Consider the following 23,781-nt stretch of genomic DNA (forward strand, 5'->3'; position numbering starts at 1 on the left):
CTACGTGTCCCAGATTAAAAAGTGCACACTGTAAACAACACCGTCTATTTAATTTATCGTGGTTAAGCAGCGTCACACTCACTCACTCACGCCACAAACGACCTGAATTCACTTCACTGTTCCCCCATAAGCTGCTCAGCGCTGACCTGCACTGACCCTGCTTTCTCTCTGAGGCAGTTTTCATCTCCTCACATCACATCATAGGTCCTGGGATATTTCTGGTTAATCCATAGGCTATGTTTAGCCCCTTTTTTTTTTTTTTTTTTTCATCACAATGCATCACCAACTTCAGGCACGGTGAGATTAAATTAGATTATTCATGAAAGCACACTGATGTGTTTTCCAGCCCTCCTCACATGTTCACTGCGGGGGAAACTAGGCCAGTGTGTGTGCAGCGGCTGACTGATCGACCCTCTCCCTCTTGTCCTTACGTTACACCGTCTCCCTGGCAGTACTGCGCTCTGCCGCAGGGGCGAGCGGCGCCGGGCTCTTTGTGGGCCGTGCGGGTTGCCGTAGAGACGCTCCAAACATGGCTGCTCCCATGTGCTAACGTGAGAGTTGAGGCTTAATCCGAGACACTGCAGCGGCCAAGCTGTCACCGCAGGACCCACTCGTATCGCCTTTACAATAAAACAACCGACTTAATATAAAAGCAGTGTCCGCCTAGAGGAGGTGTCACAGGTAAAATACACGGTTTACGAAGGGTTAGCTTAGCTAGCTAGCCGGCTAATAACTTTGACTGCTACGAAGTTAGCATGCATCATGTTTGTGTGGTGTTTAACAGCTCAAGTTGGCTTTATTTTATCATAACATGATATCTTCACTGCACCGTAATGACAGGCGTGCTAACATGTCAACTAGCTGTTGTTTGTATTGAAAGACATGAAGCTAAAGTGACTGAAGGTAAAGCTACAGGTCAGATTTCAAGTTAATCCCTGGGATGACTCGACTGCAAAGAAGGGCTTTTTATCCATCTGTTATTCATCAGTAAATAATTCAAGGCTTTTTCAAGCAAAAGAGTAAATATGTTGTTTAATAGCATCTCTCAAATGTGAGGATTTGCTGTGTTTTTCACGTTTACATCAATAACAAGTGAACATTTGTGGGGTTTTGTATTGTTTGGCTTTAAAACAAGCAACTTAAAGACCTGAGATCTGAATATTTTTGAGTGGCATTGACATGTACACTTACTGTTGTTGTACTGAGAGACACAAAGGTGCTGGAAGGAGAGATAGAGTTCAGAAGACTTGTCGATCGACAGTCATTTTGATAAAGAACCATTTAATGTATATCTGTCAACTAAAACACTCACTGGTTCAAGAGTTTCAGATGTGAGGATTCTGCTTTTCTCTGTGTGACCATCGCAAACTAGGGCACGTTATACATATGTCTGGGTCATAATTCTATAATAACCAAAGAATTATAAACAAATGATTGAGAAAAGCTTTGTGTTGTGTTTGTTAAAAAACAATGAGGCTAGCTTTCTGTTTTGTTGGTGTTGTTTTGGCTGTCAAATAGTGACAAGGCTAATGACTATGTTCATTATCATTTAATCTGCCTACAAACCAAATAATCTTCAGTTACTAGTGTAAATGACAAAGAAGAGCTGCAGATCTTCACAGTTAAGAAGCTGGAGTTGGCAAATGCTTTGACATTTTGGCTTTTTTTTGATTGATTAATTGACTAATCACTGCAGCTCTAATTGACCTTGGTAATAGCCCTAAAAATCCAGTGTGAGACAGGTTGTATATGTAATCTGCACATCATGGGATACATTCATTCAAACATGTTATTTGTCTTATTACAGAGGGTGTACCTTTATGTTGGCGCGACTCTTCCCCCTCCTCATCTCCCATCATTTGCATCCTTCCTGCACACATTCAGCCAGACAGACGTTTCGGTGGAGTTTAGGCCGAGGTGCCGCTGCCAGCAGGGGCCTGAGATCCATGGAGCCCCTACAAACTGCTCAGCACCCCGAGACTCCCGCCACCAAACCTCCTCCCACACCTGCTGAATCTTCAGCAGACGGTACGAGCCCAGCCCCCGCCAACACAGCAGCTGACAAGGAGAAGACGCTTGCCGGACTGTTACCTGGGGAGACGGTGGTGAAGGAGGGCAAGGCGGCCATCTTGTTTCCCAGTGCCAATGAGGTGTTTTACAACCCGGTCCAGGAGTTTAACAGAGATTTGACGTAAGCACAAACACTGGCTATACCCTGAAGACACATTATTACTTTACACCATCAACAGGCTCTATGATAGTCTCTATGATAAGATTATTATTTCACAATCATAATTATGTTTTTAAGGAAAAGAGTCTTGGCGTCTCGGGTGATAGTCCTGATCAGAGCTGCTGTAAATCACCTCCATACTGTATCCCCCGTGTGCAAACTGGAATTCGTCGGACTCAGAGGCTGTGTTTAGTCCTAGTCTGGTGTCCAGTCGTGTTCACTGGCAGGCAAACTACAGTCAGCTTGTAGGGCCGATTAGCTCCACAGCTAAATGAGCCATTAAAATAAGCTGCTAGTAGCTAACATTGCAGCAAAGAGTTTAGTGAGCAGCAGTCAGCGGTGATCCCCCTATATTTTTAGATCTACCTCCTGACATTTCTCTTTTTAGAAATTACACATTTAATGACAGAACATCTCCAATAAAATAACAATAACATTTCTATTCTTTGTACAACAAGGTAATGTGAGTGTAATTCATGGAAATCTCTACAGGAATACATTTTTCTTTTATGCCCTCAGTGATATGAACAGCCAGCACATGGTGGTCCTGTCTGGATCAAAAGCGAATCAGTCCAGTCTCTGTCCCCTGTGCAACTTTCTGTCGACTTTTATCAAAATGTGTTTGGTAGTTTTTGAGATGTTGTACATGAAACACACAGGAGGGAACATCTAACCTCCTCAGTGCAAGAAAAAAAAAGCTCACTGTCAGCAAGACACTTTCACTTCAGTCTCACACGTCTTATTTTTGATTCTGCAAACCGTAGTCACAGCTGTGTGTCACACACTCACTCCATCACTCAGCGACAGCGTGCATACATGTTTATATTAAAGCTGTAAATTTTTGCCTCCCAGATGTGCTGTGATCACAGAGTTTGCCCGAGATCTGCTGGCTCAGCGCGGGGTGAAGGTGGTGGTGCCGGGAGAGAAGCAGAGGGTGGTGGTCTCTCTGTCAGACGAGACGAATGAGGCCGATGTACAGACGGAGGAGAAAAACGGGGCGGAGGAGCCGGCTGTGACTGCAACAGTGGGGGAGAAATGTGAAGTACGTAGGACTGATTTTACAGTGTGATTGTGAAGCAGAAGATTATTCGTTACTATCATCTATTTAGAAATATATGTCTGCAGCTTATCCAGTTTAAATACACGTCAGCTACAAATAAATATTTAATTAACTCGAAATCTGTAAATCAAAGGGTTAAAAATCCCAGGAAGTAAAGATGTCACTGTGTTGGTGGATAAAAAGGATCGTAATAAACGCAACAAAAAGTAAAGCTAAAGAGAAAAAGGAGGAAATGTGTTTTGACAAATGCTCTGTAGCTCGGAGCGAAGTACTAACACTACCAGAGTTATAGTGGTTGGAGTCCCAGTGGGGTTTCCCGGTGCTAAAATTATCCACACTGATGCCAGTGTCAAGCAGTTCGGATAAGGCCCTCCACGAAATGACTTATGTTAATGTTGCACTAGGTAATTTCACACTCTGCTGGCCCCAAGTGGTAGACAGAGGTAATTAGATCACTTTTGGAAACTTTTTAAGGATTTTCATTATGTTGAAAATAATGACATCAAATGTCAGTTAAGGGCTGAGTTTTACCTGCTCTGTTTAGTGAGAGACATTTTGTCAGTTTCTGCGTTTGTCATCCTGTCAGTGACAATGACAATCCTCTGTGTTAACCTGCCATCCCCACTCTCCATCCTCGAGAAGCAGAGAGACGGCTGTTGGTTAGTCTAGTTGGCCTGACTCATTGATCCTTTATCTGACTGAGGAGCCTAACTGTGCTGTGTATTGATTAAATCCACGGTGCTGATTGTTGTGCAGCTGAAGTAGCAGACGGATCAGTAATGGCTCCTTTTCTCTAAGTCCTGCCCCTCTCTCTGTTTCATCTTGGATCTATAATATCCTCTAAACTAAATACTATAAATACTCAATTCTATACTATACTGCAGCTTGTTTACTCCAAGAGTAGTGTCACCTTCATAGTCAAAGTCACAGCAGAGTGAAGGGATCAGCAGTTTTCAGTGAAAAAGCTCTAAATAACCGGCTGTACGTTATCTGTTTAGTACCAAACGTCAGACCGACATGATTATTGACTAGCTGGTGAATATTGTGGAGCTAGATATTTTTCTCAGGAGTCGGTAGAGACCAAAACGGAGCTTAAAGGAAAGTGAATATCGGACTTGGGTGGCAACAACTTCATATGAGTGCTGTCTCGATCTCGCGTCGACAGCTTGCTTCTGCTGGCCAAAAAAAATCACTTCATGCTTTATGTTTTTGTTTTTTTTCAGCGTGGTCTTCGTGTGCTCGAGGGTCTGGCGGCGTCTGGCCTGCGCTCGGTGCGTTTCGCTCTAGAAGTCCCGGGCCTGCAGAACGTCACCGCCAACGACTTCTCCACCAAGGCTGCGGCGCTGATCGCCAGGAATGCCCAGTACAATGGAGTCAACCACCTGCTCCAGGCCAGCTGCAGGGACGCCAGGTATGATTACACAGCAAATGGAGGGAGATGTGGTTTGCTGCTGGTCTGCCTCGGCCCCTGTTATTTATCTGCTTCACTGATTTGCTGTGCTTTTTTGTTTTCTCTCATCTTCATTCCTCTCCAGGCTTCACCTTTTGACCTCTTGTTCTATTCATTCCTCGGCTCCTCGTCTCTTCTCCTCCTTTACTGTCTCTCTGCTTTTTCTTCTTTTATGAACCCTCCTGGCCTTTTTCTTTCAGTCATGTCGCTCTCCTCTTTTCTCCGTGCTTTGCTCGTCTTCACGCCTCTCCTCTTCTATCCTCTTCAGTCGTTTATCGTCTTTCTTCTCTGAACTAATCTGCCCTTCTTCTTTAACTGGATTTGGCTCATCTTGTTCCTGCTCCTCTCTCTTCTCCATCCCTCTCTGTTTTTGTCTCAGCATCTATGTCAATTCTTTCATTGGTCATGGATGTGGATTTGTCTTTTCTTTTCACCGCTCTCTCTTTGTTTTCCTCAGTATGCTGATGTATGAGATGCGAGGGAAGAAGGAGCGTTATGATGTAATCGATCTGGATCCCTACGGTAGTCCGGCTTCCTTTTTGGATGCCGCTGTGCAGGCTGTCGGTGAGGGAGGTGAGTGAGTCTGTCAACTATTGAACCAACCCGTCTGCTTGTTATTCCCCTGTCTCTGTCTCTGGGTCTGTTTTGGGGTTTTATTTAGTTTTGCTGTGATTCCACTGCAGGACACGACTTGACTCCACTCAACTCACTGTTCATTGGTTTTTCATTGTCGCCATTGTTTCCCCATGTAAACTTTTGATAACTTTTCTGTACATTTTCCATGTTTTTTTATTTATTTTACTGTGGGCTACGAATTTAAGACTAATTAAAATTAAATTAAATGTTTCCAGTGTGTTGTTGGTTTTTCTCTGAGGGCGTTTTTCTTTGACTCCCAGTTTTTCTTATGCAGTTGGTTGTCATTCATAAACTTAGTTTACTTGCTGACACTCAGTGAAGGACAAATCACATTTTTATTCTTCGTGACGTTTCGAGAATCGGCATAAAATCAGCTCAACAGTTGCATCAGAAGAAGGTCGGATATTGTTTGTGAAATTAGTTTGGTCTTGTTTGGTTTCATCCCGTTTAAGTCGCACAATGAGTCTGATTTATAGGACACAACAGTGAATTAAGTTGAGGCCTGACAGCCAATAGGAAACTACCTGAACTGGCCTGATTTAAAAAAAAAAAAAAAAAGTCTCCACCCATGTGGTGCCACCAGGAGGTTAAAACGAAGGCCAAGAGTTCCTTTTACTATAGAAATGTAACCTGTGTTTTAAAGACAGTCTTTATATTTCCTGCTCTTTTCTTTTGTCATCTCTGCTGACTCACTCTGACTGCGTCTCTGTCTTCCCGTCTGTCTCTCAGGTCTGTTGTGTATAACGTGTACAGACATGGCGGTGATGGCAGGAAACAGTGGGGAGACCTGCTACAGCAAATACGGTTCAGTCTCCATCAAATCCAAATACTGTCATGAGATGGTGAGGACACACACACACTGCACATAGATTACATGCACAGGCATGTTTGTAATGTCTTTATGCTTTGTGAATGAGCGTCTTACAGTGTGTGTGTGTGTGTGTGTGTGTGTGGCTCTGACAGAAACATGTCATGGATTCTGTCCTGAGGGTTCAAGTTGGTGAACTGGGTTTTTGTGTACGAGTGTATTTATATACTTTTTTCACAGTTATAGAAAGAGGACAGATCTTTTAAACTGGCTCCTGGCGTCTTAAAAGTTTAGATTGAGATCCAGTATTTATTAAGCCCACCCTACCCTCACTCCATCTTTGGCTTGCAAACTCTTAAAAGAAATGATTTTAAACTTTGTAACTGCAACTTTGTGACTGAAGATCTAAAAAATCTGTTTTTTTAAATGTAGTAATTTGCATTTTTAGAGGATAATGAAGATTTTGGTGATTAAACAAAAGAATCTACCGAACAAAATCTGTTAGTAATGAGATGTTTTTTTGTTTGAGTAATTAATTAATTGCATGTGAGTCGAGCTCCAGGACTTCTCTAATGAGAGCGGTACCAGCAGGATGTTCCCCCCTCACCTGTTACGGGCCCGGCTTCCTTTCCAGACATCGTTCACATCAATGCTCGTCTCTTCTCGTGTCTCCTCCCCCCGGCAGGCTCTTCGTATCATCCTCCACAGTCTGGACCAGAGGGCCGGGGTGTACCAGCGATACATCCAGCCCCTGCTGTCCGTCAGCGTCGACTTTTACATCAGGGTCTTTGTGCGCGTCTTCACAGGACAAGTCAAAGTCAAAAACTCAGCCAGGTACACACACACACACACACACACACACACACACACACACACACACACACACACACACACACACACACACACACACACACACACAGGTACTGTCTTCTAACAAAAGCTGATATATGATGAAAGTTGAATGAAGTGAAACTGGGTCACTGCAGCAGCAAAAAAACAATGGCAGCAGCAGAACTTGGTGAGATAAAGAAGAATAACAGGAACATGTTTAAAAACGTAGTGTAGATTATTTAGGAGACTTGTAAGTAAAGTAAAAATGAGATCCAGCTTCCAAACAGGATTTACTGTTAACATGCTAACACACATGAAAATGGTTATTTCTGACATAGTTAATAAAGACGCCGACAGTATTTAAACCTCACCTTCTCTCTGGTGTCGCAGTAAACAGGCTCTGGTCTACAACTGTGTCGGCTGCGGGTCTTTTCACCTACAGAGGATGGGCAGGAGAACAATCAACGGGAAACAGTAAGACAGTCACACTCAAGTCTTTCTGTTGTTTTGCTTGTGAAATGAAAATGTGTCAGTCAGCAAACTCACCTGCAGCACGCTGCTTTAAATAAAAGCTCTCAGACTCTTGGTCTTTTGATATTTGGAGGTATCGGATCTAAGATTTAGTGCGAGAACATCTGAATCAGAAAATGAAGGACTTCTGTTTTATGCTCCAATAGAAAATGGCGGTCGAATCACAAGGCGAGCTGGAGTTAGATCCATCTGTTGAGCCCTGTTTGATCACAGTACTATCAGACCTGTCAGTCACACAATCTGTGGTTAACCTTCTCTGTGAAGTGTGTTCTGTCATTTCCTGGAGGCTTTTCTCCATCAGAATAAAGATCATAATAAAGTTGTGACAGCTGACTTCTGTCTCTTGGTTGCAGTGTGTGTGTGTGTGTGTGTGTCTCCGTGTGTGTCTGTGTGATAAAGATGAATCTGCTGTGTTTGCAGCACAAAGTATTCAGCTGCCACTGGACCCCCAGTTGGACCAGACTGTGAGCACTGTGGACAGAGACATCAGGTGAGACACGTTCAACACACACACACACACACTTACACACATGCAAACACCAGCTGAATCCTGTGTGTGTCCTGTCTGTAGCTGGGTGGTCCCATGTGGGCAGAGCCGATCCACGACTTGGCGTTCGTCCAGAAGGTTTTGTCTGCCGTGTCGGGGAACCCGTCTCGATTCGGGACGTCCAAACGCATCGAGGGCATGCTCAGCATGGTGACGGAGGTATTCATGTTCCTTCTATATCCCGCTCGTCCTCTTTTATAGAGCTTTTTATCACCTGCTGCTATTGTCATGTGGGTGCGGTTGGTTGCAGCAGGTAACTTTACATGGGGCACTTTCTTCCTGCTGCGCTCACACATGATCACCTGTGATGTTCTGTTTGTCTCAGGAGCTGGAAGATGTTCCTCTTTACTACACTGTGGACAGTCTGAGCAGCACGATACACTGCAACACTCCTTCCCTGCTCCAGTTTAGGTAACACACAGATGTTTGTGTTTGTGTTTGTGTTTGTAAAATCTCATAGAAAACTTTGTGCTTTAGCTCAGATAAGAACCAGGAAGTCAAGATCACACAGCCTGGATCAGTGGTCCTTCAGCTTCTTCACATCAAGGACTCTTATTAGACTACAGGCCTACGGGCCTTTTAGCCACTTTTATCTTGTTGTTTTGACTTTGAAACACTGTTTACATTTCACATTTACGACCGTTTAAATTACTGGAATAATTAGGTTTTTTTTCTTGTTCTGCTGCCTTCAAGTGGCCAAAATGCAGCTTCAGACTTCAGCTAATAAGTCAACCCGACTTCTTCTGACTGGATCGGCTTCAGGCTTTTCACTAACGCTCCATGTTCACGTTACAAACACTGTGGTTTCCTTTGGCAGCTGTTCTTGTCTTTGAGAATTATTTCTAAATTAATCCGGGTTGTACCGACACCTCAGCACGCACACTGAATATAATTTAACTCCTCTGCCTCTGCAGGTCGGCTCTCCTTCACGCCGGTCACAGGGTTTCCCTCTCTCACGCCTGTAAGAACGCCGTGAAGACGGACGCTCCCCCCGCAGCCCTCTGGGACATCATGCGCTGCTGGGTAAACACTATTTACGGCGAAAAAAGTGACTAAAGCTATTTTTAATAAGCCTGAACCTCCCAGTGTCAATGTGCTGAGTCAGAAGCTCGAGGGAAACGCTTCAGTTCACCAGAATTAATTTAAAAAGCTGCTCTGCTGAATCACATGATGAGTCATTTTTTACTTACACGTGCGATTGGTCGTCTGCCACAGGAGAAGGCCAATCCTGTGAAGAGGGAGAAGCTGTCAGAGACGAGCCCCGCCTTCAAGATCCTCGCCACGGAGCCCAGGTGAGACCACGTCCAGCCAGGTTATCAGCGACCCTTCAGGAGGGACCACAGGGTTAGAGTTAAACACATTTTGTGTAACCTCAGTGTGTTTGTGCTGCATTGTGTGTGTTTTGTAGCCTGGAGGCCTGTTTCACCGTGAGGGAGGACGCCAACCCTCAGTCCCGCAAACGCCACCTGACGCGGTTCCAGGAGAATCCTCAGGCCTTTTGGGGACCCAAAGCTCGAGCCAAAGCCGGGTAAGTAACACGACCTCCATGCTCCCTGGACGGACACACACACACACACACACACACACACACACACACACACACACACACACACACAGACTAACACAGAACAAGCAGCCACAGTTGTGAGGATGGTCCAAGATAAGACAACGTTTTTAATCTGTTAAATGTTTTTAAAGCTATTAAGAATTAATGAATAACCAGCATGAATTCATCAACAGAATGAGTTTGAAGATGAATAATTAGAGAGTAAACATTTGCATGAAAGGGCTGATTTCTCATTAAAAGTCTCATTAGTACCAAAACATCACATTTAACAGGTCCAGCTGAAACTAGAGAGGAACAGGTTGTATTTCACAATCATTTTATGAACCTGAGAAGAGATTTATGGCTTGTACGAGGATTCAGATTCATCTCATTGTCTTTGCGTTTTCATCTTACTCCTTCACCCGTCACGTCCCACCAGCCTCTAACCTTTCCCTTCTCCTCCAGTGGTGGCGTTTCTACTGACCTTCAGGACAAGAGGAAGAAGTGCCAGAACAAGAGAAAGAACCAGATCACAGACGCGTCTCAGCTGAAAGACTTCCCCTGCAAGAAGTTCAGACAGGTGAGTTCACCCACACAGGAAGTGACACAAAAGGACCCTGTGAGCTGCGAACAGACGACGAGAAAATATATTCAGCCACTTTTAAAAATAGGAGCTGGAATAACAAAGCTCCACATTGTTATCACACATCTCGAATGTGTGGACTGACGTTAAGTTGAAGCTAACTGCACCTGTCAGTCAACCGTCTTTTATACTTTCTGTCCTGATAACGTTTCTGTGGGTAAAAACTTTGTTAATTCACGGCGGCTCATTTCTTCCTGTGTGACGACGGCTGTTTTCCTGGAAATAACGACCGAGTATCTTTTTTTTTCTTCTGAGAAAAGACCAAACTGACTCATTTGTTTTCCCAGAAAAGCTGAAAATTAAAATGAAATGTTTCGTACCTCGAGTGATCCCTGGAAGATAATAGTCCTGAGAGACGGGCACATCTTAACACGAACGCTAATGGCTCCAAAGTTCATTAATGATTTATGAATTATTCAGAAGTGCTCACTGACTGCCTGGTGCAGTGTTGAGAGCCGCTTCCAGGAATCAGCTGTAGGTGGTTTTATTGTTTTTTTATCCTTCAGTGAAGAAAGTGTTGTGAAAAATCACAGCCAAAACTTTCCCCGGGCCGTCGTAGAGACTGTGATATATCACCTGCCTCTCCGAGAGCTGTCATTCATGTTACTGTCGTCTTTTTTTCTCTCAGGGAAACTGCACCTACGGAGACAAATGCTGCTACTCTCACGACCAGGAGCCAACAAACGAGGAGAAAATGGAATGATTCTATCAGTTATTTAATTTTTTATTATTTTTATTTTTGGACTTTGAATGGCCGAGTGCAGCCTGGATGAAGTGACAGTGACACACTGCAATCAGACTGTATTTCAGTGGGAACAAAAACCCTGAGAGCTGTTTAACATACAGAACATTATTCAGTTTTATCCCCGAGCTGCTTTGTTTTAGGTTCATTCATGTTTTTTTTATGCAGGCGTTTCAGTCCAATAAAGTCGTCACGCTGACTTTACTCGCACTGTTCTGGTCAACATTTAACGTGTTAGTCGTCAGTTTGGGATCATCATAAACTTTTTAAATACTCAGGATGAATCTAAATGTACAACAACAAGCATTTAAGTTGAAATGGCAGCAGTAAAACTTTGACTTAAACATTTCTGGAAGCTCTTCTTCATTGATTAAATGTGTTCTGCTCTGATTTTACAAAACAATGTCGGTGGGCGGCTTCAGAAATCTTAACTTTCATTGCATTTAACTGATCTTTTAATTTAATGATTTTAGCGAAGTAGATTAGCTTCCTACATCTGCATCCCTGGACCAACGTATCATCAACCAACCAATCACAGCTCTCTGACATCACTGTGCTGCTCCTGGACTTCTTTTGAAATACTTTTGTGCTGTTTCAGACGTTAGCTAACTTTTCCAAATTGAAGTACATACAGTTGCACAGAAAGTCTCAGTAAAACCCAACAAAATACTTGACTGCATATCTTTAACTTATTAATATTGCATCATTAGTCACTTTAATACCTACCAAGAGCTGTAGCTACATGAGCTACTGCAGCTTAGGAAGTGAAATCAGGCCTCAGTGTGTGTGTGGATGTGTGGCTGTGACATTAACATGCAGGTTGACATGAAATATGAATTACAGACTTTATTATCAGCTGCTTGATGATCAGTATAAAATCAATTTTCAAACTCTATATACACATTGGCAGAAATACAAAGATTGCACTTATTGTACACATTGGCAGCAGAAGATTTGTGTGTGTGAAGAGCATCAGCTGAAAAAAATTATTAAAAAACTGAAAGTTTAGTTGTTCGGATGAAAAATGGATCGCGTCCACAGTACAAAAGGCAGCGCCAGCAAATACTGTACGTCTCAGAGGAGGAACATGTTCGGACACAAATAATCAGCTCCTCGTCTGTTTGGACACGAGGAAGTAAAAAATATCACAGCTGGGTTCCGGTTGAAGTTTTGTTGAAGCGTAAATAAACCTGATCTTGGCGTGTTCCCAGGTGTGTACGACCACAGGGTTGACTTGATTTAGTGTGGAGGGGCAGTGTTGTAGTTTTGAAACGGTCCTCGTTTGATTGAATCAAAGACGAGCGAGAGGCCACGTGAACTTGCATTGATTGAAATTGTGGTTGGCTATCTGAGGCTGACTCTGAGCAGGAAGGTTCGGATCTCCATTGGCTTCAAGGTCACCTCCCATGTGGACGGGTCTTCGAACGTCTTCAGCAGGGGCCTCTCCTCTGAAAGAAATCAATAAAAAAAACGGACAAATTTTACACAAATGTCTCGCTGTCGTCATGGAAATATTCAACACATCAACTAAACATTAGTTCTCAGATCAACAGTCATAAATAACCAACGCTAAAAAGGTCAAAGTAAGTAAATGTACCTGCGGCAACAGGAAAGTGAGAGAGCCTCAGTGAGCCTCTAACACATCCTACAGTTTACTATTAAAACTATAAACCATAGCAAAGTCTTTATGAGTCATTATACTACCCCAGCTGTCTGATTAGTCCCTGCAGGGAAATACATTTTACAGTTAAGTTGACTGTAATGGGAGCAGTGATTACCGCCCTCGTAGAATTAAAAAGCGTCGGTGGATTTCTGTGTTTTCACGCTCTTCTCTTCTGTCGACTGCTCAAAGTGAAACTGGAACCTGAACCGGCAGCCAAGTGGTCCATCAGTGATTGGCAGCTAACCAGTGGCGGCGGCGGCGGCGGCGGCCTCCTGCCAGTAGAGCTGACAGATGAGACAAATTCACCAACATCTGGCTGTCTGGTGTTCAATTTGAAGTGATTGTAAACTGAGTACAGGTTTCTCTTCTGGTGTCTTTCCCCTCATCTAACAGGAGGTTAAACACATCAGGGGTCTTCTAGTGCGACCAGAACGATTGAAGTTCCTCTTTTATACATCTCTCAGTGCTGTATCGTAGGCAACTGGACTCGTTTCAGTTCCTTGAAGACGTCTCACCTCTCATCCAAGAGGCTTCTTCAGTTCTGACTGTCTGGAGGGGAGTCGCAGGCTTTTTAAACTCTGTGTGGGAGCGTCCTTACAGAGTCGTTAAGGACACCACCTCTGTTCAAAGACGGCCGTTCCAGTTTGACGTTGATGGATTATTTTACTCCTCCTTCAATCCATCTGTCTTCTCTGGCCAAGATGTTTACACTGTTGTCCTCTAAGGAATGATTTTTCTCCTTCAGATGTCAGCGGACAGCAGAGTCGTGACATGAGGAGTTGTTCTCCTGTGTTGTTTTGTTCCTTTATACAGGAAGTATCAAAATCTGATGGATGAATTTCCAAGAAATCTACTGAGCACATTCATGCTCCTTTGTCGTTCGGGACACTCTGTGCACTTCCCTCTAACAAATCTTAATCTGATTGGCAGATGTCCAATCTGTTTCATTCATTGTCCCTGGAGGAGGAGGCTTTTTATTCTGTGCTACACTTTTGTGTCTCGTCATGTCAGAAACATTTAAGCTGCTAGATGAGCTTCAGCTTCAGCTCGTTTTTAATACCCTGAATGTTTGGTGACATTTCATTGGAAAATAATCACATTGAGAAATAACTGATATTAAAAGAGTTAGATTAGCAAAATATGAGATTAAATCCAAAACCATCCAAACCATCCATTTTCCTCCAGTCCAAACCTGCTGTCACCATGTTCTGATGTACTGTAGTGGAGTTAGTGACAGGTGTAGGTGTCCTGTACCTGACTGTGGTGTCCAACTGAAACGTTTCATCTCGTCTTTCCACTGATTGGCTGACAGGTTCAGTTCAGACACGCCCAGAACATCCAGAGTAGAAAACAGCTTCTGCACAGACAGGGAGCAAGACAGCAGTTACAGTTAATTAGTAATTATATTATATTTACTTTACATACCAGCACTTTCAGGATTACTCTTTATCAAACCTGTAGACTGACAACATCACAGTGTAAGATGTGTGTGAATGTCTGACCTGCAGGTTGACGGTGACGGGCTGTGAGTTCACTTTGCTCTCCCAGCTCTGGAACTGATGCTCCAGTCTGAGCAGCACCGAGTCTTTGTCCCACTGAGTCAGTGTGAGCAGGTGGACAGCAGGGGGCAGCGCAGCCTGCAGCCCAGAGAACTACACACAGACAGTCTTACTGTAACTCCAGTCATAAGAGCACTTGGTTGGATAAAAACATTTAAAAGTTGACTTTGCCTGTTGCTTTTTTTGTCCCGGGGGCTTCACGTCTCATGTGCACAGATTTACTGCTCCCTCTGAAAACACGTCAGCTTATAGAGCAAACAGAGCTTAAAACAACAAGCCCCAGCCTGCTCTCCTGAGAGCTGCTGAAATGAGAACAAGGTCTGAAAACACAAACATGTACGAAACAGAGAGGACAGAAGTGGAGCAAACGCAGGAGACGAGCTGAAACACAAAGACCGAAACAGGCAGCAGACCGACCTGCAGTACAGATCTCCCTTCATGTTCGCAGTTCTGCTCAACGTGATAATGAACACACCCTGAACCAAACTGTTTAGGGTTAAGATGACTGTTCAAAAAGGAATTTGTCATTGTTGTGCCCAGCTGTGGTTGTTGTACATGTCGACATTTGCATAAAGCAGATACTTCACCTGACCTCAAACATGACACCCGACACGCTTGCTTTGATCCACACTGCAGCTGTGAAGTGTAATCTTATTCTTACTCACCTCCAGTCGAGTGTTCGGGTGCAGATCTCCGTCGGTGAACGTCAGCAGCGGCTGCAGCACCACCTCCTGGGCCAGGGGGCGGTGTGCGTCAGCCGCGCTGGGCGGACGGTCGAGGGACAGCAGGAGGCGGCCTCGGACCACCAGCCCCTCGGGGAAGATGTCAGAGGTCTCGTTGAGAGGTTCGGCGACGCCGCGGACGTCATCGTACAACAGCCGGCGGTGGAGCTGAGGGGGAGGAGGGTGGAGTTAAGAGGGAGAGACTCACTGTGTGTGTTTGTTAAAGTGAGTGTGTGTCAGTTTAACTACCCGACGTGGATTACATTCTGTATGTGTGCATGTGTCTCACCATGATCTCCAGGGAGCCGTTGTTGATGCTGCCTCCTCCTTGAGAGCGATCAGTCACCACGGTCAGCTGGTCGACATCATCCTGAAAACACACACACAAAGTGTACAAGTAGCAAGATGAGAAATGAGCAGAACTTACAGTGATGAAGTTGGAAAACGTCACATTAAAACGTACGGGCCTTTAAAAACAGTGTCAGTGGAGGTTTTTGTGCAATAATATGTAAGTCGACACTTTTCTTGAACTACCCGTTTTTGTCATGAGCACTTTCACACAGAAAGCGGATATTACGCTGCAAAAAGGTCGATATTTCTGAGCTTTCACACTGCGGATGAAGGCATCAACCAATCAGACATTATGTTACAACTCATGGTTGTTTATGTTTGTCATCGCTCAGTATTTCAGGAAAAAGGAGAAGAAATTATAAAGACAATGTGACAAAGGTGATTTTAGATGATGACCTCAACTGCTCCCTTCAAAGACGGCTATGACGGTATATATGTGGGATTCACTATTCATTATTAATACATCTTCAGAGTATTTCACATTCTGGTGTGTAAAGGTCTTAAGAACACACTTTGGATAATCTATAAACTCATTAAAAGCTTTCATTTGGACTGTTGGACTTTCTAGTTCATCTAAAAGGTGGATTGTCTCAGAAAAATATTTATCTCTTACGCACCTTGATGAAAGCGCGGGAGTTGATGGGGTAGTAGTTTCCAGCGATGGGCTCCGACTGCCTGAGATTCCACGTGGGCCGGAAATCTGTCCTGCAGGAGAAAACAGCAACAACACACAAATATCTGAGCTTCCTTATGAGACACAGTGAGGGCAGGAAGATACAAGCTTTTATTTTCATTCTGAAGAAAAACCCAAAAAGTTATTTGCAATGCATTTTCAGCATCTTTTAAAAAAAAAAAAACCTAGTCTCTTACTTCCTCTGCAGCACCTCTCTGCCGTTTGAATCTGTGTAGAAATACTGAGAGGTTTGGATGCTGGTGTCCAGACGAGTGATCACCTCCTTCCCCAGGTCATCACTGATGGATACAGAGAGTGAGTGAGAGATGAAGTGATGCATTTTGGACACGATTAACATGACGATTAACATTAATGATTAAAACTACAAACAAAAACAAAACAAAGAGAGAAAGAAGAAGAAAAACTGAATGAGTCAATAACACATGATTTATCAAAATCTCCAAAACAATTATGTACTGTAACATAGACAGCAGCACACAGGCTAAAATACCACTTTACTGTATATGTGATGAAAACAAACCCACTCAATGGGCAGCGGTCCGACCGTCCACTCCAGCTCGAGAGCTCTGCTGTCAGCGTAGAGACGAACCACCTGAGACACCCAGGGAGCGAACCACTGCCTCACCTCCTGCACAGCCGGGGTCTGCAGGGAAGGGAGGTAACAACAATATAATAAATGATCAGTTTAAACATCTTTCTGACTCGCAGTGGTGCCATTATTGGGTATGAAATTGCATAATCCAGATGTCTTGAATGTCACATCTGATACAAACAGATGTTACACAGCAGCCGGTTATTCATGGCAGGATAAACAGATGTTAAAATAAGGCTGTAATTAACTCAATGGACTCTACTTTTTAAATACATATAAAGGATTCATTTTAATGTGATAATGTGATAATGTGAATGCGATGCTACTCGCTCTCCACCTGAATGCTCTCCGTCTTGGCCGTCTTGCTGATGACGAAAGGTGTGGACGAGTTGGGTCTGAAGATGTAGGCACCTGAAGGTTGGATGCTCATCCAGTTGTTACCGTCACTGGCGTTGTACCTGGAACCAGCACACATTAAAAATCACACAAGACCGTTCATCTACAGGTGTGTTTGTGTGTGTTTCTGTCAGAGACACTAACCAGTAGAAGTTCTGCGTCAGTTTGATGGTCTGTTTGGTCTCCAGGTTGCTGAGGCTGCTCAAGAGGCCGGTGTCGGGGTCAAAGGTCACTTGTAGGAACTATAAAATATAAATATATAAATCACTATGTACTTATTTCCCACATTTATACGCGATAATGCTGTGGGTAAGGACCTTGTTCTTGATGGCTGTGGGTGTGCGGTGCTGTGTGGACGCAGGTGGAGGCCCGTCCTGAACCAGGGACACGGAGTATGTGGTGTAGCCCAGAGGAGGCGCCTGCACCTGGAACACCAGTTCGTTGACAGCGAAGCCTCGGCTCCTCCTCACCTCCTGGGTGGCTGTGGACACTGGAACCACCTGGAACGGAGACAGAGAGGAGCTGATAGCATCATGTGTTTTTTGTTTCACATTTCCAGTTTTAGAAGGTGCAAAAAACGCTTTTAAGTCTTAAAACAAACGAAACACACACACACACACTGACCTGGCTGTCCACAGATTTGCCGTTAGCATCTGATACGACATACGCTGTGCCGTTTACCGGCAGTCTGACGGGCCAAGTGACGGGGCGAGCGAGAGGGTTGTACACATTGACTGAGAACTGTGAGAGAGAGGCATTTTTCAGTAACAGTACTGATAGATTAATAACAATAGGTTCATATATAGTTTATATTTACACAAGATATAATTCTTTTAAAATTTAGTGTGAACATTTACTTACAACCCCGTCTCTGTAGATTCAGGGCAGGAATGTCTAACATCTGTCTGTGTTTGCATGAGTATATATGTGTGCACAGTTACAGTTTAATTTTGTATGTGTGTGTCACCTTTTTGCTGGACTCGGTGAGAGGACACACACTGATGTTGAGGTTGTCACAGTAGACTCTCTCGGCAGTCGAGCCGCTCAGAGCAGCCAGACTGTTACTGACCAGAACCTGAGAGAGAAATGAAAGGTGCGTTACGTCCTCCACAGTCATATATAAATTTACACAGGATTATTTTGAGCAGGATAATGTCGTGTGAAGCTCGACATACCTGACAGTGCTGCCAGCCGTTAGCGAGCCTCCTGGCGTAGTCGTTTGCTACATGCTGCTTCTCCGTGCCCGACACCGCGTCATGATGCTGAGCCACCGCCATGGCTTCCTCTGACAGCGAGAGCACAGACGAATAAATGTTGGCGAGTCTTTTCTCCGGTCTCCACAAATACCATCAGTGATGTTTTACATTATGAAATTAAAAAAACAAATCTCACTCATAGTCTTGCTGTCACCCACGCCAAAGGGACCCCTCCTGGAGACCGGACCACCAAGTACCTCCAGCTGGTTACACGTCTGTAAAAAACAAAAAAACATTTGTGTAAAAAACAACAAAATTCTGCAGCATACATGTCCAGTATTTTAACCACTGTCAGATGGAGTAATATGCCGTTTAGGAGGCGATTTTGGTCGTAGAAGATGAATCCTTTTGACTTTGATGATCTGCATACTACAGGGCTAAATGAAACAACACTTGTACAATATGTCTGGGGGAAATTTTCACTGCTTTGTTAGCTTCGAATGTGGATTTTATTTTTAAATACTAATGAATCTGTCTTCGGACCTCAAACTACCTGCAGGTTGCTGTTGCTGATCCTCTCGTAACGCTTCAGCGCCGGTCGGCTGGTGAAGTAGCCGGTCCAGAAATCATGAGCGTCGTCTGCGTAGGGGAAGAAATCATCGTTCTTCAAAGCCCTGTGATAAGAAAGAGGATGAAGTGGCAATAAATACATAAGATAACTGTTTATGATGTGGTGGGTATAAAGCTGACATCGCTGCTGCAACAAGCTTATCTGAAGTTTATAATACCAGGTGAGGTTCGCTCTGTGCAGCTCCTGGAGGTAACAGGAGGGGGTGGAATAGAGCACGTTGACTTTGACGCCGTTGGCCTGCTGGGCGTTGACGTAGTGGATCAGCTTGTCCAGGTTCTTGTACCACAGGTTGGCGTTCTCATACTGGAAGTCTGAGCCCATGGTCATGATAATGTGATTGGTCTTATACACCGAAGACTGAGAGAGGAAGAAGATGAAGAGGTTACAAATGGCTAACAAACAACATGATTTAGATTGTTAATTAAAGTAGGTTGTAATTAAAGAATTAATATTTCGTGCATATGTGTTTCTAACCTGACCCTCAGCGATGGCGAGGAAGCGCTTCACCACATCGTCAACGTTATAATCCTCCAGGTCAGGGTCGTCTCTGATTGGTGCATCGTCACAGGACTGGTCCCAGCAGAAGCCTTCAGGAGGGTTGTACCCGTTGGGAAGGATCCCTGTTAGGTGGGGGGACAGAGGGAAAAGGTTAAAGGGGCAATATGTACGAATTTGTCAAAGATGTCTTTGAATTTGTTAGCTCCTGCCTGTCCGGTTTCGTAATACCACTCTGAGCTCCCTGTCTGGATCGCTAGTTGCATGGCTAACTAACCTAATCGGCTAACAGCAGCTACAGTTAGCAGCAGTAATCGGTTACTCTGACGGTAAGCTGCCTCCTATATGTTTGGATTGACCTTCAACAGGTGGCCAATTCTTAAATATTGCACCTTTAAAAGGGTCGGGTCAGTTACCGGTGAAAAGGTCAGCCATGGGGGGTGTGAGGCTGTCAGAGGCCCGCCACAGAAGCTCCTGCTCCCTGTACATCATCCTGCGAGCCCGATCCTGGTAGTCCAGACGACCAAAGAAGAAGCCGTCATACCCCATCTGGAAGAAAACACAGTTAGTTGTTAGTTGTCATCCCAGGAAATACACACACAAAGTATTCCTTAAAGATGAACTACCTGTGCAAACATGGAGGCGTGTTCGCGGGCGTGACCAAAGGGGTCAATGTGCCAGGCGACACGGGGGCGACCACAAGACCCAAACGTCTCATTGAGGAACCTCAGGCCCATGGTCATCTGGTCGATGACAGCGCTGTAGTGGGTGGTGGCCTCATCACTCATACACCAGCCGCCGTTCACAAACTCCAGACGGCCTGGAGAAAGAGTTCAGCCAGTTTACACGATGAAAACCCTTCTAGTGTGAATGCAAAGTGTTGCTTCATGTACCTTCATTCACCAGCTGCTTGACTGTCTGCTGCATGCTGGAGCTCTGCTGTCTCCACCAGCGGTAGAAGAACGCCGTCTCCACATAGATGAACCTTCTGTCCGGATTCTTCAGCAGCTGATCCACCACCGAGTCCAGGATGTACTGCACCCCCGCATGCTGGATGTCGTTACGGTCTACACACAGATACACAAACACAGATTGAGGATGAAAGTCACATTAATTTGCAAAGCAGGAGTCACAATTTAGAGAAGATGTAAGGATTTAGTCGCTGGAGTGAAAAACAAGTTCATAAAACTGTGGACGCAAAAGGGTCGGGACATTAATGTGGACCGAGACAGCGAGCGACAGACTGACTAGTAGTCACAGCTTATCTGCCCATCTACAGCACACAAAATCTCTGCTTACATAACCACACACAGGTTCAAGGACAGATGATGGTCACCTGCAGAACATGTGGCCGTTCTTACTATAAAAAAAGTCATGTGATGCTGAAACAAGCAAGTCTGAATCGCACTAAAACTATAAAACTGTTAACAGTGTTTGTTAGTGAAGACCAGGGAAAAGACTTTACATAAAATAGCCAGGAGGGAACCGAAGAGGTCATTTCCAACAGGCTGTTATCCATCTGAGTAGACGAGTTGTTAACATTATAAACACCAGTAAAAAGATATAAGACAGCTGAAAATATGGACATTTAGGCACCAAAATGCATGTGTGGGTTGTAATACTGGAATTAGTATTTCTACATAAAAAATTATATTTATTAAAGTTTACAGATTATGTCACTGTAGCAAAAAGTAGCGTATATATTATTTTATTATCTTTTTCCTCACAGTTGTTTTTCTCTGTAAGTGTGAGCGCAGCACACTGATGAAATAGATATTGTTTGTCAAAGTGCTCTTCCTGTATGTGAATTAAATGGTTTCGTTTCCTCTTTAAAAAAAACACAAAAAAAAACCAGGGGGAAGCAATAGTGAGCAATAGTGTGTGTGTGTGTGTGTGTGTGTGTCAAAAGTCCTGCATTCAAAACCTTACTTAAGCAAAAACATGCAAGTATAATAAAAACAAAAAATACTTTGAGTATGAAAAGGAAAAATACTCAATTTGTAGTTAAATGCTCCCCGTCAGTGTTTTCTTATCATATATACTGTTTCTGGATTATTGCAACTGCTGCATTCATGTGCATGTTGCATTTTATTGCTGTACATGTTTAAGGTTGAACGCACCTTTTTAACTACTTCATATACTGTTGGCTAGTTTAATCTACAGCATTGCATCATATTCTGTAAGATCGTTATATATTTGTAGCATCGCTGGTCCTGTAAGAGTCAACTTTTCACAAGTTCAGAAAAACAGCCCTGTTTTCAGCTTCGTCCAACTAGCCCGAGAGGGTTTTTAACACAGATTTTTTAGCTTAAAAGGTGCAGGATGTAAGAATTTTAGTTGAAAACATTCACAAAATGTGAACTGTTTTGAAGTCAACATCTCTGTTTAATGTTGAAAAGATATCTAATGAGGTTAGCGTGCTAACCAGCTGGTCCCATCCTGGTCAAAAACTCCTGAGCCAACAGTGTCAACACAGACTAGCTGATATATTTGATAAGGAAGCATATTTGTAATTCAGATACTTTTTGATGTATCCGTTCGCATCGCTGATTGTTGGTTGCTACATTTGTAAGCGGTTAAATTCTTAACAGCGATCAATCGATTAATCGTCAATCATTAACATCCCTACAAGTAACTAAAGCTTTTCAAAATGACCAGAAACAGAGGTCCCCTCTTAGATAGGGGAGAAATGTAGTGCCCTGTTGGCAATATTAACGTGTATGTGTGTGTACGTGTGTGTCTGACCTCCATAGAAGTACTGGTCCACAGTCTTGAGCCAGCCGACGTCATCATGTGTGTGAGGCACCAGGTGGACGTTCAGCATGTCGGGCTTGGTGGCATGACATGACTGCACACACACACACAAAATACACACGAATACACACTAAAGGACACATGTACAGCACTGGACTACACTACACTACTCTACTGTAAAGAGAGATAAATATGTTATAATTCAGAGACATTTCAGTTTATATTCTCAGTTCAGTGTCGTGTCTTCAAACAAACAGGAAAGTAAAAGACTGGATGAGTGAAACTGAAAGTGCAAACAAACAACAAAAAGTCGCCATTTTTAGCTAAAAGTGAAGAAAACACTCGTGTGAAGTTATAAATGTAAACATGTCCGACCTCGTATCCGCAGGTAGAGCTCCGTTTGGCTTCCTGGCCGAGAGGAAACGTTAAAACGCCGCCGAGGAGGAAGAGACAGACGACTGCCAGCTGCAGAGGCATGGCCGCCATGTTGGAAACTACAGCGCGAGTCATATGACATGTGTGTTTATGTCCGGAGAGGTCACGTGACGAGACTTCCGCAAACATGGAGGAGGGAGTTTTGTCCCTCTGCTCAGACTGTCAGGCAGCTCTGAGGAGGAGGAAGAAGAAGGCACAACAAAAGACATAGCATGACAATAATTATATAATCTATTGAGTTCAACAATAATATTATGGATTTACACTTATTATTGATTTACATATTTACAGTGACAATAATTTAATTGGACAATATAATAATATATGACATGACTTCATGTTTAAAGGAAAATAAACCTTGTACTTGACATAAAACAAAAAAAAAACAAAAAAAACATGGCCTTTAGTCAAAAATATAGAGAAACCGTTACTGTTTTTAAAGCTAGGCTGCTGCTACATGTTTTATTTATTATTAAAGTGGGCTACTTTCCATTTTATTCATCTTCACAAACACAGGGAGGATTCAAGTCGCCTGCACATAGTTCTGTATTGCTACTCTTCGTGTTTTGTTGGTTATAGCATCCCCCCCAATTAAAATAACATAAATTGTTGCACCAAAACATGGTATTATTGTGTTGGAAATGCCAAGTACAGTTATTTTTGCACTGCCTACACTAACCAGTAATGGCTAAAAAATCAAATCATCTTAGCCTGGCTGTTTAATTGCTTTTATTTGATTTTAATTTGATTGATCTATGCCCAATAACATGCGAGTATGTACTGCATTCTTTCCCTTGATTTAAATGCCATTGGTTTAATTTTAAATTCAGTGTTTCCTGTGTTTCTTACACTTCTGGATTGTAAATCTTCTCTGTTTTGCTGTATTCCTAAATTGCTTTAATGTGTGATTAAACTGCCTGGGCCTTGCCTTGCCAAAATCTGTTATCAGCTCTTTTTCCAATCAACTTACACGCTCCAACCTCCTAAAATCCCTTCTGAGGGTGCCCTGGTAGTCTAATAATGCTGCATACATGTCATAAAATGACAATGTCCACAGATCGACTCTTTGCCAGGGAGGCACCTATCCTTTCCACAAAACTTTGGAGGTCATTGGGGGTTAAAAGAAGTCATAGCGGAGTGTCATCTGCATAGAAATGGAATAACACAAAGCTATGGACAAATATGAGAGACAGGAAGCATGTAAAGAAAAGAATAAAATGGGGCTGAAAGTAGAGCCCTGAGGGACACCACAGATAATGTATCCAGAGG

The 23,781-nt window shown here is 43.5% G+C and overlaps 2 protein-coding genes across 3 annotated transcripts; one reads left to right on the top strand and one right to left on the bottom strand.

The window, feature by feature from the left end:
* Positions 1-508: 508 nt before the first annotated feature.
* Positions 509-11,372, top strand: trmt1 (tRNA methyltransferase 1). Of its 2 annotated transcripts, none has more exons than XM_084380548.1 (16): positions 509-681; positions 1,808-2,191; positions 3,083-3,272; positions 4,514-4,701; positions 5,198-5,313; positions 6,106-6,218; positions 6,870-7,018; positions 7,406-7,489; positions 7,967-8,036; positions 8,118-8,252; positions 8,419-8,504; positions 9,008-9,116; positions 9,309-9,385; positions 9,502-9,621; positions 10,105-10,219; positions 10,911-11,372. In XM_084380548.1, the coding sequence occupies exons 2-16, from the start codon at positions 1,821-1,823 to the stop codon at positions 10,983-10,985; spliced, it is 1,998 nt and encodes a 665-aa protein (XP_084236674.1). In that variant the 5' UTR covers positions 509-681; positions 1,808-1,820; the 3' UTR covers positions 10,986-11,372. The 2 variants fall into 2 exon arrangements, with proteins under 2 accessions (XP_084236674.1, XP_084236675.1); XM_084380549.1 differs by having other exon boundaries at positions 1,885-2,191.
* A 483-nt stretch (positions 11,373-11,855) lies between these two features.
* man2b1 (mannosidase, alpha, class 2B, member 1) lies at positions 11,856-22,566 on the bottom strand. Its single transcript, XM_084380537.1, has 23 exons — positions 22,453-22,566; positions 22,069-22,171; positions 20,217-20,390; positions 19,950-20,143; positions 19,740-19,872; positions 19,303-19,448; positions 18,986-19,185; positions 18,751-18,871; positions 18,394-18,472; positions 18,177-18,286; positions 17,969-18,076; positions 17,626-17,742; positions 17,319-17,501; positions 17,146-17,243; positions 16,943-17,063; positions 16,538-16,656; positions 16,190-16,291; positions 15,937-16,024; positions 15,258-15,338; positions 14,912-15,136; positions 14,190-14,339; positions 13,942-14,044; positions 11,856-12,472 (listed from the first exon to the last, which is right to left on the bottom strand). The coding sequence occupies exons 1-23, from the start codon at positions 22,561-22,563 to the stop codon at positions 12,369-12,371; spliced, it is 2,970 nt and encodes a 989-aa protein (XP_084236663.1). The 5' UTR covers positions 22,564-22,566; the 3' UTR covers positions 11,856-12,368.
* Between the last annotated feature and the right edge of the window lie 1,215 nt (positions 22,567-23,781).

This window comes from Pagrus pagrus (genome assembly GCF_965226575.1).
Source record: "Pagrus pagrus genome assembly, chromosome: 2".
Lineage (NCBI taxonomy): Eukaryota > Metazoa > Chordata > Actinopteri > Spariformes > Sparidae > Pagrus > Pagrus pagrus.